The sequence below is a fragment of the Berghia stephanieae genome, chromosome 6 (assembly GCF_034508935.2).
Source record: "Berghia stephanieae isolate SIO BIC M18660-M18661 chromosome 6, UCSD_Bste_1.3, whole genome shotgun sequence".
Lineage (NCBI taxonomy): Eukaryota > Metazoa > Mollusca > Gastropoda > Nudibranchia > Aeolidiidae > Berghia > Berghia stephanieae.
This window is the reverse complement of record NC_088365.1, coordinates 24,296,257-24,308,667: the sequence shown is the minus strand read 5'-3', so window position 1 is coordinate 24,308,667 and position 12,411 is coordinate 24,296,257. Positions and strand designations below refer to the sequence as shown.

The 12,411-nt window shown below is 39.3% G+C and overlaps 1 protein-coding gene across 8 annotated transcripts in view; it reads left to right on the top strand.

Annotated features, from left to right (window-relative positions):
* Nucleotides 1-12,411, top strand: part of LOC144974722 (cyclin-H-like) — a 24,742-nt gene extending 12,331 nt beyond the window's left edge. For all 8 annotated transcript variants that reach the window (XM_078917901.1, XM_078917904.1, XM_078917897.1 and 5 more), the window contains 7 exons: nt 2,558-2,833; nt 3,562-3,669; nt 5,196-5,251; nt 6,947-7,017; nt 8,138-8,249; nt 10,591-10,666; nt 11,992-12,411. In XM_078917901.1, the coding sequence (XP_078774027.1) occupies nt 2,558-2,833; nt 3,562-3,669; nt 5,196-5,251; nt 6,947-7,017; nt 8,138-8,249; nt 10,591-10,666; nt 11,992-12,000 (708 nt within the window). In that variant the 3' untranslated portion in view covers nt 12,001-12,411. The remainder of the gene's footprint in view (nt 1-2,557; nt 2,834-3,561; nt 3,670-5,195; nt 5,252-6,946; nt 7,018-8,137; nt 8,250-10,590; nt 10,667-11,991) is intronic.

Below are 12,411 nucleotides of genomic sequence, written 5' to 3'. Positions count from 1 at the left end.
GGGGGAATTGAGAGAGAGAGAGAGAGAGAGAGAGAGAGAGAGAGAGAGAGAGAGAGAGAGAGAGAGAGAGAGGGTAGTTGTATGAACAGTAGTAGTAGTAGTAGTAGTAGTAGTAGTAGTGGTGGTGGTGGTGGTAGTAGTAGTAGTAGTGGCGGTGGTGGTAGAAGTAGTATTAGTAGCAGCAGCAGTAGCTGTAGTGGCAGCAGTGGTTATGAATATGGGTGACGTTGACATCGAAAAGGCTCAAAGATAGTATTGACTAAGAGGTGGTTGCACAGCGGGATACGAAGTGGAGGTTAGTGGTGGTCAATCCTGGTGTTGAGTCCGCGTGGAGTCAGCGTTCCCAAAGACTTGATCAGGTGAGTTTCCCTACGTCGGCGGGTGGAAGTATCCGAATGGCAAAAACTAAACACACACACACACACACACACACACACACACACACACACACACGCTGTACATTGCAGTAGTCCGGCAGATTGAAGTGTCTGCACAGTTCGATATGTCGCGCAAGTGCTGCACGAATCTGTCACCCAGCCTCTTTCCGATCTCACCAACGTAAGCAATCCCACACAGAGAGCACATAATCGCATAGTTATCTATCTATATTCCACCTTACTATCACAATCGCCAGCCATCCGACCGTTCGTATTTCCTTCGCGAAGATTCGACCTTCGTTCATTCAACACCCCCCCCCCCCCCCCAACCCCACCTCCGCCGTGACTTTTTCACCTCGCCCCTACTGTTTCACTACAGCTTTCTACTACTTACTACTACTACTACTACTACTACTACTACTACTACTACTACTACTACTACTACTACTACTACTACTACTACTACTACTACTACTACTACTACTACTACTATTACTACTACCACTCACTACTACTATCACTACTGCTACTACTATTACCACTACTACTACTACTACTACTACTACTACTACTACTACTACTACTACTACTACTACTACTACTACTACCACTCACTACTACTATCACTACTGCTACTACTATTACTACTACTACTACTACTACTACTACTACTACTACTACTACTACTACTACTACACTACTACCACTTATATATGTCTTTTATCTTCCATTATTTTCTGGAAGGTTCTGTTCCCTGACGCTGACCTTTCTTATCAGTCAGATCACCCCCCTGGGGCACCCTATCCTCTACCCACGCTAACATTTCATTTATACTGCAACCACCATTGAGTACAGACGATACAAGCTATTTTTCATTATATTTTATTTGTTTTCCACGTTTATTTGTGTATTGTTGTGCTGATGAAGGGTTTGTACCCGAAACGTCCATTGTTTGTTTTGTTCCCATACGAAGCCTTTCATTTTCACTCTTTCGTTAGTATTTTACGATCACCGGCTTCAGGCAGCCCTTACCGTTTCCTACTTTTCCTGTCTCAGTAAGATTCGAGCAAGCCGAATTTCAAATGACAGGAATGAAGAAAGACGAGACAATTGAAAGAGCTTTCACTTTCAGTTCTGGCGCCATGCATCAGTGCAGTGAGCATGCGCGTTGGATGAACCGACATATAGGGCTTTCAGTTTGGCGTATCAACACCAAATTTGGTCTTTTTTCCCAGGATTGGACAATTTCACTTGTTTAATTAATTGATATATTTATTAAACAAATCTCACGTAAACCGACAAAAAAATTTAGTGAAAACAAGGGCTTCCCTGCGACTAGTACTAGTATGGGACAGGAAATGCTGATTATTTGTCGTAGAGCAAGTTATTTTTTAAAATGGCATTTTTCCATAATTTTGGTACCGTCAACGCCCGTGGCCAGGTCAGAACTGACCAATTGGCATCAGTACTAGTAATAGTATTAGTCAGTACTGACCCCCAGATGCCGGTGCCTGTTCGTCAGTACTGACCCGCAGGTGCCAGCGCCTGGGGGTCAGTACTGACGAATAGCCACTCCGAATTAAATCATTGATTTGTAAGGACATGCCAGTGACTTCTTTCCTTCCTCAACTCTTGAATTTCTCCCCAGGTCCAACTAAAGGATGTCATCTCTCTTTTTACCGATCTTCTCCATGTCTCCAATGGTCTTCCCATGTTGTGGTTTCCCCGCAGTGTCCATCTAATTGCTGTTTTCGAGATTTCTTCTTCCATCCACCCCACATGGCTAATCTATCTCCAACTTTTTAATTCCTATCAATAACATCCAAGAACATTAAACTGCAGTTTTGTTGGATTTTTAAAAAAAAACCCTTACAGGGATCTCTAATAAATAAAGAACTGAACAAGTGTGTATGAAAGGTGCCAGACAAAGCAAGAAAGAAAAATACAAGAAAAAAAACCATCCCAAAAAAATCAAGTCTACCTCGACTGGGGTTGACTGATTTTATTTTGAATGTTTTTTTCTTTCTTGTATTTTTCTTTCTTGCTTTGTCTGGCACCTTTCATACAAACTTGTTTAGTTCTTAATCTTACACCAGTGCCTGCTCCTTAATTTCTTAATTTGATATTCTCTAATAAATATTTATTAAAACATTGAATCATCTTTTCTTTTCTGTTTTCAGGGAACTTCTCTTACATTCTTCAAACGTTTCTATATCCACAATTCCCCAATGAATTATCACCCCAAAGATATTATGCTGACCTGTGTCTACCTGTCGTGCAAGGTGGAGGAATTCTACGTCCCGATCGGCCAATTTGTCAAGAACTTACGCGGGGATCGAGAGAAATTTGCAGACGCCATTCTGAGCTTTGAACTGATCCTAATGTCGAAGCTTACGTATCACCTCACTGTCCATAGTCCATTCCGGCCTTTAGAGGGGTTTTACATCGATGCCAAGGTTTGAATTCTTGTTTCTCTTTTTAACCTATTCTGATTGGTATTAAGTCCTTGAGAGCCAAAAGTCCAGGGTTCGGGTCCCTTACTCTGAGCAGTGCATAGTTGAGTTCTTGGAAAGGGCTGTTTACTCACATTCTCTCACCGTACTCGAGTGTAAAATGAGTACCTGGCCATTTACATCTCTGTCAGAAAAAAATGTGGATATCATCTTATAGGTGTAATGTCTCGTCCTACACATTAAGTGTTGCTGTTGGGTAAGTTGGCAAAGAGGCCTGTCCCTTGAGATGGCCCCAAGAATAACTGCTGACAGGACCAGTTGGAGATCCCTTGCATCGCCTCAAGTGCTAGCAGGCCCGGAGAGGATTGAGTGAGTGAGTGAGTTGGTTAGGTACTTCCTGTAAAGTGATTTGAGCATGTGTAATGGTTATTGTGCTATATAAATGCTCAAGAGATAATACGGTATCATCATCATCCATCGTGGCTTGTACTCTTGAGCACGTTGCCAGTCAGCTGTCTCCACGAATCACGATCTGTATTGTTTTTAAAATCACTTTTGGCCATTCTTAGGTTATTTAGATATGTCATTCTTTGTCTTCCTCTAGCTCGGTATATTAAACGTAAATTTGATACAGTCCTTTCTCTATATTAAGTAGGTGGTTAGGAAGATATTACTACCTAGGGGGTGAGGGAGTTGTCAGGTATGTTGTTTTTTTTTCATTCATATTTCAGACAAAATGGAAGGAATGTGAGAATTTAGAGCAGTCCAGAAAGCTTGCAGATGAATTCATTGAGAGAAGTCTCCAGTCTGACGCCTGCCTCATCTTTTCTCCGTCACAGGTATGTGAGGCTTGATGGCTCAACAGTACGGTGTGTCAAGTGATGTTAAGCGTGGTCAGTGGCTGGATGGATGACAGTGATTGGTGTCAACATTATGTGTTTTGGTAGGGCCTTTAACATACATTAGCCCACTCCACTCGGGGTTTGAATGAGTACCTGGTTATCGGCAGTGACGGATATTGTTAAGAGTCTTAGTACAAAAAGAATGCCTAACAGGGAACTGGTACTGTATAAATGGAAATATGGTTCTATACGGCCTGCTAGGGGGGATAAATGAAACAGTGTGAAGTGCACTGAGCATGGTAAATGTGAACATTCCAAGATTCTTCTTCTAGAGAGAGGACCTACCAAATTTCTCTGTCGTAGATTTGGAATTTTATGTTTTTATTGTTTTTTTGTTGTCGGCTGAAGAAGGGTTTTGAGCCCGAAACGTTCTGTGCTGCTATATTCATTTTTGTTTATTACTTTTTCCAGTCCACAGTGTCTAGCAGCTTAGTATCACTTTGGCTTATATTTATTTATTGTTTTATGTAGAAAATTGAAGATTCATGACATTTCCATTTCACCCTAAAAAATTATACTTCGCAACGGCACAATAAGATCCCGTCGCCTAGGCATTCCATGAAGGAATATAGATAATCCATCAAACAGGTTGTCTGATGTCAACAGAAATCACCCATGTTGTCCAAATGAACACATTGGGGGGTTAATAATCTTGCCCAAGGAAAACAATGAACATGCTCGAACCCAGGACCTTCCAGATCACAGTGCAATGCTTTAACCACGCTGCCACTTTCACCCTAATTGATCGTAATTTTGGTCATAATAAGACTTGTGTGCAGCTGAAGCACCAAGAGGATAAGTAGAAGAAATGATTTTTTAAAAATAAATAGATATTCTTTCTTGTTCATTTAATTCTTTAATTTTTTTTTGGAATGGTGTTAGTGTTTATATTGAATTTAGACCTAACCATGTATGGATGGCTTATGCAATCGAGACTGTCTTCTGTTTTTCCAAAGTTTTTACACCTCTTTTTGTTTTTTTGTCTATCATTTCCTTTGTGAGGTTAGCATGTATTAAAATCCATAAATGCATGATCATGAGTCATCAATTGTTTATAATCAACACTCAAAGTAATGACGTAATTACACAACTAGAGAGAAGGAGGGGCGGGAGGGGAGAGAGAGAGAGAGAGAGAGAAAGAGAGGGAGAGAGAGAGCCCTGTGACCAATGTTCATAAGGTCAAATTGAAATAGATGCAAACAACAGCAGAACTATTCTGATTCATTGTTTTGCCTTCGTTTTAATGAATTCCTATTTTATGAATGGCTTGGGGATGAGAAGGAGTATAATAATAATATTTAATCTATTGGGTTATAAACACTCGTTTTAATTTAAGATTTTTGCTTAACAAGCTTATGTAACCCAACAGATTCTACTCTGGCCACACAGTGCAGCCAATGGTGCTGAAAGAGTTAATATGCAACAGCTGAGATGAATTTCTCTTGTTTTGCTATCATTGCCAGATTGCTTTAGCTGCCCTCAAGTTTGGTTGTTCTAGGGTGGGGATTGCACTCGATAAGTAAGTTTTTCACCACAAGAAGCTGACAAAACATTTTTTTTTTTCCGATTTGACCACAATGCGAATGTTGCTTTCTAAAGTTTGAAATAGTAAATAATAATGAAAAAATTAAAATAGAAGCTTTTATGGGACAGGGTGGCTCAGCGGTATGATCTTTGCTTCATACCCAAAAGGTACCGAGTTCGATCACCCGCCGCTGCAGTGTGTGGCCATGAGCAAGTCACTTTACCCTAGCTCACTTTGCGACGTGGCACTGCGACTGATGCCTGGGTTATTCCAGTCTTTCCTTGGAATAGACCCTAAAGACAAATTTCCCCAAGGGGATGAATAAAGGGAAGTTTATTTTTTAATTTTTAATTTTTGATATAATCATAGGTGCTAAATTGCCAGCTTTTGCTGGCGTGTCGACTTTTTGTTGAGCCAGTATGACACCTTGCCAGGTTTTTCTTTTACCAAAGTAATACATTTTAAATGTTGCTTCAATCATATTGCTCAGTTAGTGGATATAAAAATTATGAAGGCTGCTATGAATGGTCAGAAATTTCTGCACCACAAAGACGGGTGTCAATTGGATCCCAGGTTTGGCTCTCTGTCACCATATTTTTATTCTGTTTTAGTCTGGCACATCTCCATACCCTTTATTTTTCAATATTACTCTTGTAAAGGTATTTCACAATAGTCGAACGATCACAGGCATATTGTAAATCGCCCCTTCACATTTATTGAGATTACAGCATTGTATTTACTTGTGCATTTTTTAATTCAGAAAAGTGAGTGGAGCAGGCACTTATGTTGATAATAACAAGAAATGAAGTGAGTAGGAAAGTGCCAGAAGATAACAGAGAATAAAACTTTGTGGCAGCGATGGGGGGGGGGGGGGCTTGAACCCGGGATCGTACCGGTACGGCAACTCTGCCTGGCCGGGGAGATCATGACTCTACCGTATGAGCTGTCCACGTGTGGCTCTGTGGCTCAGCGGTACTGCATCTCGTCTTGCCCCAAAAGTCAAGTGGTATTTCTTGTGAATGAAAGATATTGTATTCAAGTATCATATCTTGTATCGTCCATTTCTTGTAGTATCATTCACAACTAGCATCTGTTGCAGCAACTACCTTGTTGGGAGTCATTCTGTATCCAACCGTCATCCTGAACACATGTATCTTATGCCATGTTGTTTAATAAATGTTCTTTACTGTAACAATTTGGTTTGTTGATTCTTAGTTTATCACATCTTATCAATTAATGATCTAAGAACAATAGTGTTAAGTGTGGTCAGTGGACAGATGGGTGACAGTGATCATGGAAAATTCTGTAGTAAATCTGTGGAAATGCGCCATATAAAAATATTCATATTTATTTATTTATAAATCTTTTTTCCCAAACACATAATGTTTGATATATGGCTCAGCGGTACGGTCTTTGCTCCATACCCAAAAGGTACTGTGTTCAAATACCCGTTACGCTGTGTGGCCTTGAGCAAGTCACCTCGCCCTAGCTCTCTTTGCGGCACTGCACTGGACTGATGCCTTGGTTATTCCAGTCTTCCCTTGGAATAGACCCTAAAGACCAATCTCCCCTATGGGATGAATTTTATTTTTATGTGTAAAGTGCTTTGGGTACGCTAGTGGATATCACGCTAAATAAAACCTCAATTTTTTTTTATCATGTAATTCAGCTTTTGTAAATAATTTACAGGTATATAGATGAACACCTGCTGAAAACTGCCAATGAGAAGGAAAAAGAAAACCTTTTATATCAACTCAGAAGTAAGAGCAAGTTTTTTTTAATTGTTTTTTTTTTCCCCCAATTTTATTGAGCACTTTAATTTTAATCATTTCTTATATATATAGCACAGTATATGACACATTGACGTTTATGATTGCTAGTTTTCCTGTTTATGTTGGATTTCCAGTGTCATGATATCGATAACTTGAAAATTTCTAGTCTCAACTAATCTAGGCACTGATTTAAAATAATAATTCTAATGATTGATTGTTTCCAGTAAAATGTAGCAAAAATGACCCTGTCACCTCTTTTTGTATACTGAAGCAGATCTGCATTACCAGAAATCTACTTGATTCAGAGATCGGAAGTCAAATTAGGTGAAACGGGCATGTCAGTCAAAAGTTTGCACTTCCTCTTTTTCAGTTTTGCCAAATGTTGACATTTGAATTTCAGGTTTTAGTCCTAACCACTGGCACCGTAGTTGACATAACTTATTGCTGATATTGGCTTTGGTAGATTTATGTGTGTGACTATGTGGTCTTGTGGTATGACACTCACCTTCTGAGCGACATATGGTTCAGTTCTTGCAAAAGGCTCTTTACTCACATTCTCTCACTATACTCAAGTTCAAGTGTAAACTGAGAGGCCTACCAGGTCGTTAACACCATTGTCTCTATTGGAAAATTGTAATATTGCCTAACAATAACAGGTGTCATGTCTCGTTCTACTTGTTAAGTGTTGCTAGCGTCTTATCCAAAGGGTAGCAAGCTTTTTCTATTGTCCTTCTCTCTCTAGAGAAACTGGGATCAAATTCGGCTTCATGAGCCTGATGGCTTTGAAGGGCTACTTTTTCTTTTTCTTTTTATTCGAGGTCTGAATAAGTATCTGGCTACTGCCAGTGGTGGATATTATTGCAAATCATTTAAACAAATAGGGCACCTAATAGATGACATGTACTAAATCAAATAATACTTTGGTTCCATATGGCTAGTTTGCACTTTATAGGTGTGAACTTTTTTTTGTTTTGTTTTGTTTTAATTTTATAATTTTATTTTCCTGTCACCAGGAGTAAAATTGGTTCCATGTTGTCAGTTTGCATTTTATAGATGTGACTTTTTAGTTATTTCTATTGTTTTATAATTTTATTTTTGCTGTCACCAGGAGTAAAATACATTGTAAAAGGACCTGAACCTGTGCCAAGAGAACAAGCTCAAGCCATTCAGAAAAAGTTGGAAAATTGTCGAAATCAAGAAAACAACCCAGACAGTGATATGTGAGTTTTCATTTTTAACAAAGTGAACTGGGGAGAGGTGACTTGCTTAAGGTCACATAGAATGCTGGATAGTCAAACTGGTGCCTTTTGGGTATGAAGCAAAGACCATACCGCTGAGATCTGCCTCCCGCAAGTCGTGACACAAGACATGGTTTCCTAGAACTACAGTTTCCTCAAACTTTTTGCATGTCCTAAGGAGTTTGAAGACTTTTTTCAGCCAATCACAAAAACAGTAAAAATGTTAATACATCACTTTTATATATTGGCAGGCAGCAGAATAATATAAATACAAGCCATGTCTTGTCGACAAATTTGGTCTAATAATAAATAACACTTGTTGAACGCCTTTCCATGAACCAAATACAGTGGACTCCGGATAAGACGATGCCCAGGGGAACCGAGAAAAAAAATCGACTTATCCGAAAATCAACTTAACCGGAGTGTAACCAAATGAGCAAAAACGCATTTGAACAAAGCAACCCAATCTAGAATGAGTATGTCCCTTCATATCGCGCGGTCTCTGTAGTGGTCATCAGAGGCTCCTACCCCCAATAGCCTCATAGAGGAATCAGAATACATAAAAATCGGAATTTGAGATAAAAAAAGCGGAAGCAACTTACTGTTATTGACTATGACATGCTTTGCAGCAGATAATGTAATAGACAATCCAAAAGCACTCAAATGATTAAAAATATAAAATGTGTAAAAATGTACAGATTGTGTAAAGACTAAGAATGGGGTCAAATAATAAAAGAGAACACACAGGTCCTGGCCGTCTGAGAACAAAGTATTGAATGGACGGATTTAACCTTGTCAAGACCCTTCCCCCCCCCCCCCCACACACACACACACACGCACACACCTAATCAAACAAACGCGCGTGCCGGTACACACACACATGCACACGTACACAGGGCTAAAATTAAATAAAATAGGGAAAGAAGCTGACCGTACTCAATAATATTATTACCGATTGGAGCCAACATATTATAATATTACCAAGGTCATTGACCTCACGAATTGGAGTCACAATAATAATAATAATACTTCGGTCAACCCCCCTCCCAAACATATAATATTATCCGACATCAGCAGCACACACTTTGAAGGGACTAATCATTCACAACGTGTGTTGATTGACCATAGGAGATGCTGACGAAATAAGCCATAGCTCACTTTTTTTTCACTAGAGATTCTTTAAAAATTTTCCTCGATGGGAAAGGTGGAAAGCGGAATTTTTGCTTTGAATGTGGAATGTATACCAATTAAGTGAAATTAGTCCACGAAAAGCGGAAGGGTAGGAGCCTCTAGGTCAAGGTCATGCTTCTTGTAAATCGTCGAGACAGAAATAGCTGGTATGCCAATTTCATATGCGATGATTTTCTGTCGCATGCCAAACTTTCCAAATGCATCGAATCTTCCTTTTCCGCGATAGGTTTGCCATTGTAGTTGTAGACTTGACTTGAATTCTTCTTGATAAAATTGATACTTATTAAGAGGGCCATTACATAGGATGGCCTGGAATTAGAACCAAAAAAATCTTGAACTTGAAGTTGCGACAATGTAAAATTTGAGATGGGGAAATTAAAGTTATTCAATACTGCTTATGTACATTGAACACGGACGTCAGGCAAAGCACCTACATCACATCGATGTGCGCCAATCGTTCGCGGATTTATTCTTAACCACTTAAAATTCTTACTGGTAGCTTTTTTAACCAATGGAAATACTTGTTTATTTGTGATTTTATTGTAGTCATGAGTGATAAGAACATCGACTTAAGCGACATCGAATTATGTGGAGTTTTTTCTTTTTTTACTAATGTTATATAGGAAGAAGGGGGAGGGACCAAGAAAAAAAATCGACTTGGGTAAAAATCGACTTAGGCAACGTCGACGTATCCAGAGTGCACTGTATCTCAAAGGACTTAACAGATAATGAATTACATCACGAAAAAAAATAATTGAGCTTTTATATAGCGCAATATCCACTGAATGTGCTCAAAGAGCTTTACAAGTGGTCCCTGACCAACAGCAACATGTGTAATGAGACATGACGCCTGTCAGGCGATATTGCAATTTTTTCCGGACAGAGACAACGCTAATAATGACCTGGTACTCATTTTACACCCAAGTACGGTGAGAGAATATGAGTAAAGAGACTTTTCCAAGGACTCAACTATGCGCCGAAAAAGTGTTTTTTTGAAATGAAGATTTAAAGTTTGATCAGTCGAAGTCTGTTACAGTCATTCATTGTACATTATTTTTTTACAGTCCACAACTTCTAGCAGCTTCGTATCCACTTTGAAATAAATGCTACAATTTTTGCTTTTCTATTCCAGATACAAACAAAGGGCCATAGAGAAATTGAATGAAGATGAGGACTCTAGATCCAAAAAGAGGCAGAAATTGTCGGATGTAAGCGTATATTTATTTTGTACTTGGAAGATAGCCACAGGCGAAAGGATTGAAAATGATAACACTTATTTTAATAAAAAATATAGGCGAGCTCAAAAAAGATGATTCAGTTGAAAAGCTTTGCATGGAGGGTACCAGCGAGGGTAAGTGTAGCAGCAGAGGGAGGCCAAGGAGAATGTGGACTTGGGATAACAATCACAGAAATAGGACGAATGGCACAGTAGAAAACCTCAGAGAAACTCCGTCTGGCTATTTGAGGGGCTATGTCCAAGGATCAACCTTAAACCTTGTGCGGCTATGTGGTCTTGTGGTATGACACTTGCTTTCGGATCAGAAGGTCCTGGGTTTGAGCCTCGCTCGGCGCATAGTTGAGTCCTTGGAAAAGACTTTTTACTCACATTCTCACACAATACTCAGGTGTAAAATGAGTACCTGGCTGTTAACAGTGTTGTCTCTGTTGGAAAAAAATTGTAATATCCCCTGACAGGCATCATGTCTTGTTATACATGTTGCGTGTTGCTGTTGGTCAGGGACCCCTTGTAAAGCACTTTGACCATGTTTAGTGGATATTGCGCTATATAAACGCTCAATTTTTTTTTTAAAGTAAAAGAATACGACGACCTCCATGGAAATTGGGTTTAACCTAATTTTTTTTTTTGGTGTCAAACCAACTTCAACAATCATGTGCAACCCTTTAGACAAGTTGCTTGTCTATTGTCAAGTACTGTCTGCCAAATCTAGCAATTGCTTGCTACCCTTTTGTTGGGATGTTGGTCTATCGCAAAGTACTTTCTGCCAGATCCAACTGACCCTGCTACCCAATTATAGCTGGATGGTTAGAAAAATGTGGTTCCTTTACTTCTGAAGCAAGAGCTCTACCACATGCGCTATCGGAGTCACATGCTGCAATTGCTGTAAAACCCTTAAAAACAACAAAATCATAATATGACAATGTTTTCATATTGTCATAAGGGACAGCATGGCTCGGTGGTACGGTCTTTGCTTCATACCGGAAAGGTACCGAATTAGATCATCCGCCGCTGCGCTGTGTGTCTCTAGCACAATTTGCAGCTGATGCCTGGGTTGTTTCAGTCTTTCCTTGGAATAGACCCTAGTTATAAATTCCCACCATGGGATGAATAAAGGAAATTTTATTTATTTTAATTTTAATTTAATTTTTTTTCAGTTTTCCACAACCCTCGATATAAACATTTCTGGCACGGTTTTTAAAATGTTTAGTTTATAATTCAAAGTTTGAAACTTTTACTTGTTGGTCTTATATCTGTTACGTTATATTTTAAATATGTTTTTTCTTTCCTCTGTAGGATGCTTAACAGGTTTGGGTTCAAACAGTGTGTTCAAATTTGGGACATTTAACAATTTCCCCTTCATCACAGACAATTCCATCTTTACTTACAGAAAAATTTGGATTGAAATCTATTGTTTGCAAAAATAGAAGCTGATTGTACATCCACCATTCCTCACCGGTCCCGCCCCTTTTTTGTCAAATATTAACGCATAAGTAGTGTGTCAGCAAATGATGTATTAGATTGCTTGCACCTAAAGTGTGTGTATGTGTGTGTGTGTGTGTGTGTGTGTGTGAGAGAGAGAGAGAGAGAGAGAGAGAGAGAGAGAGAGAGAGAGAGAGAGAGAGAGAGAGAGAGAGAGAGAGAGTGAGGAGAGGGAGAATGTGGGAGAGAGTGTGTGAGAGAGGGAGATATGAGGGAGAGAGAGAGAGAGAGAGA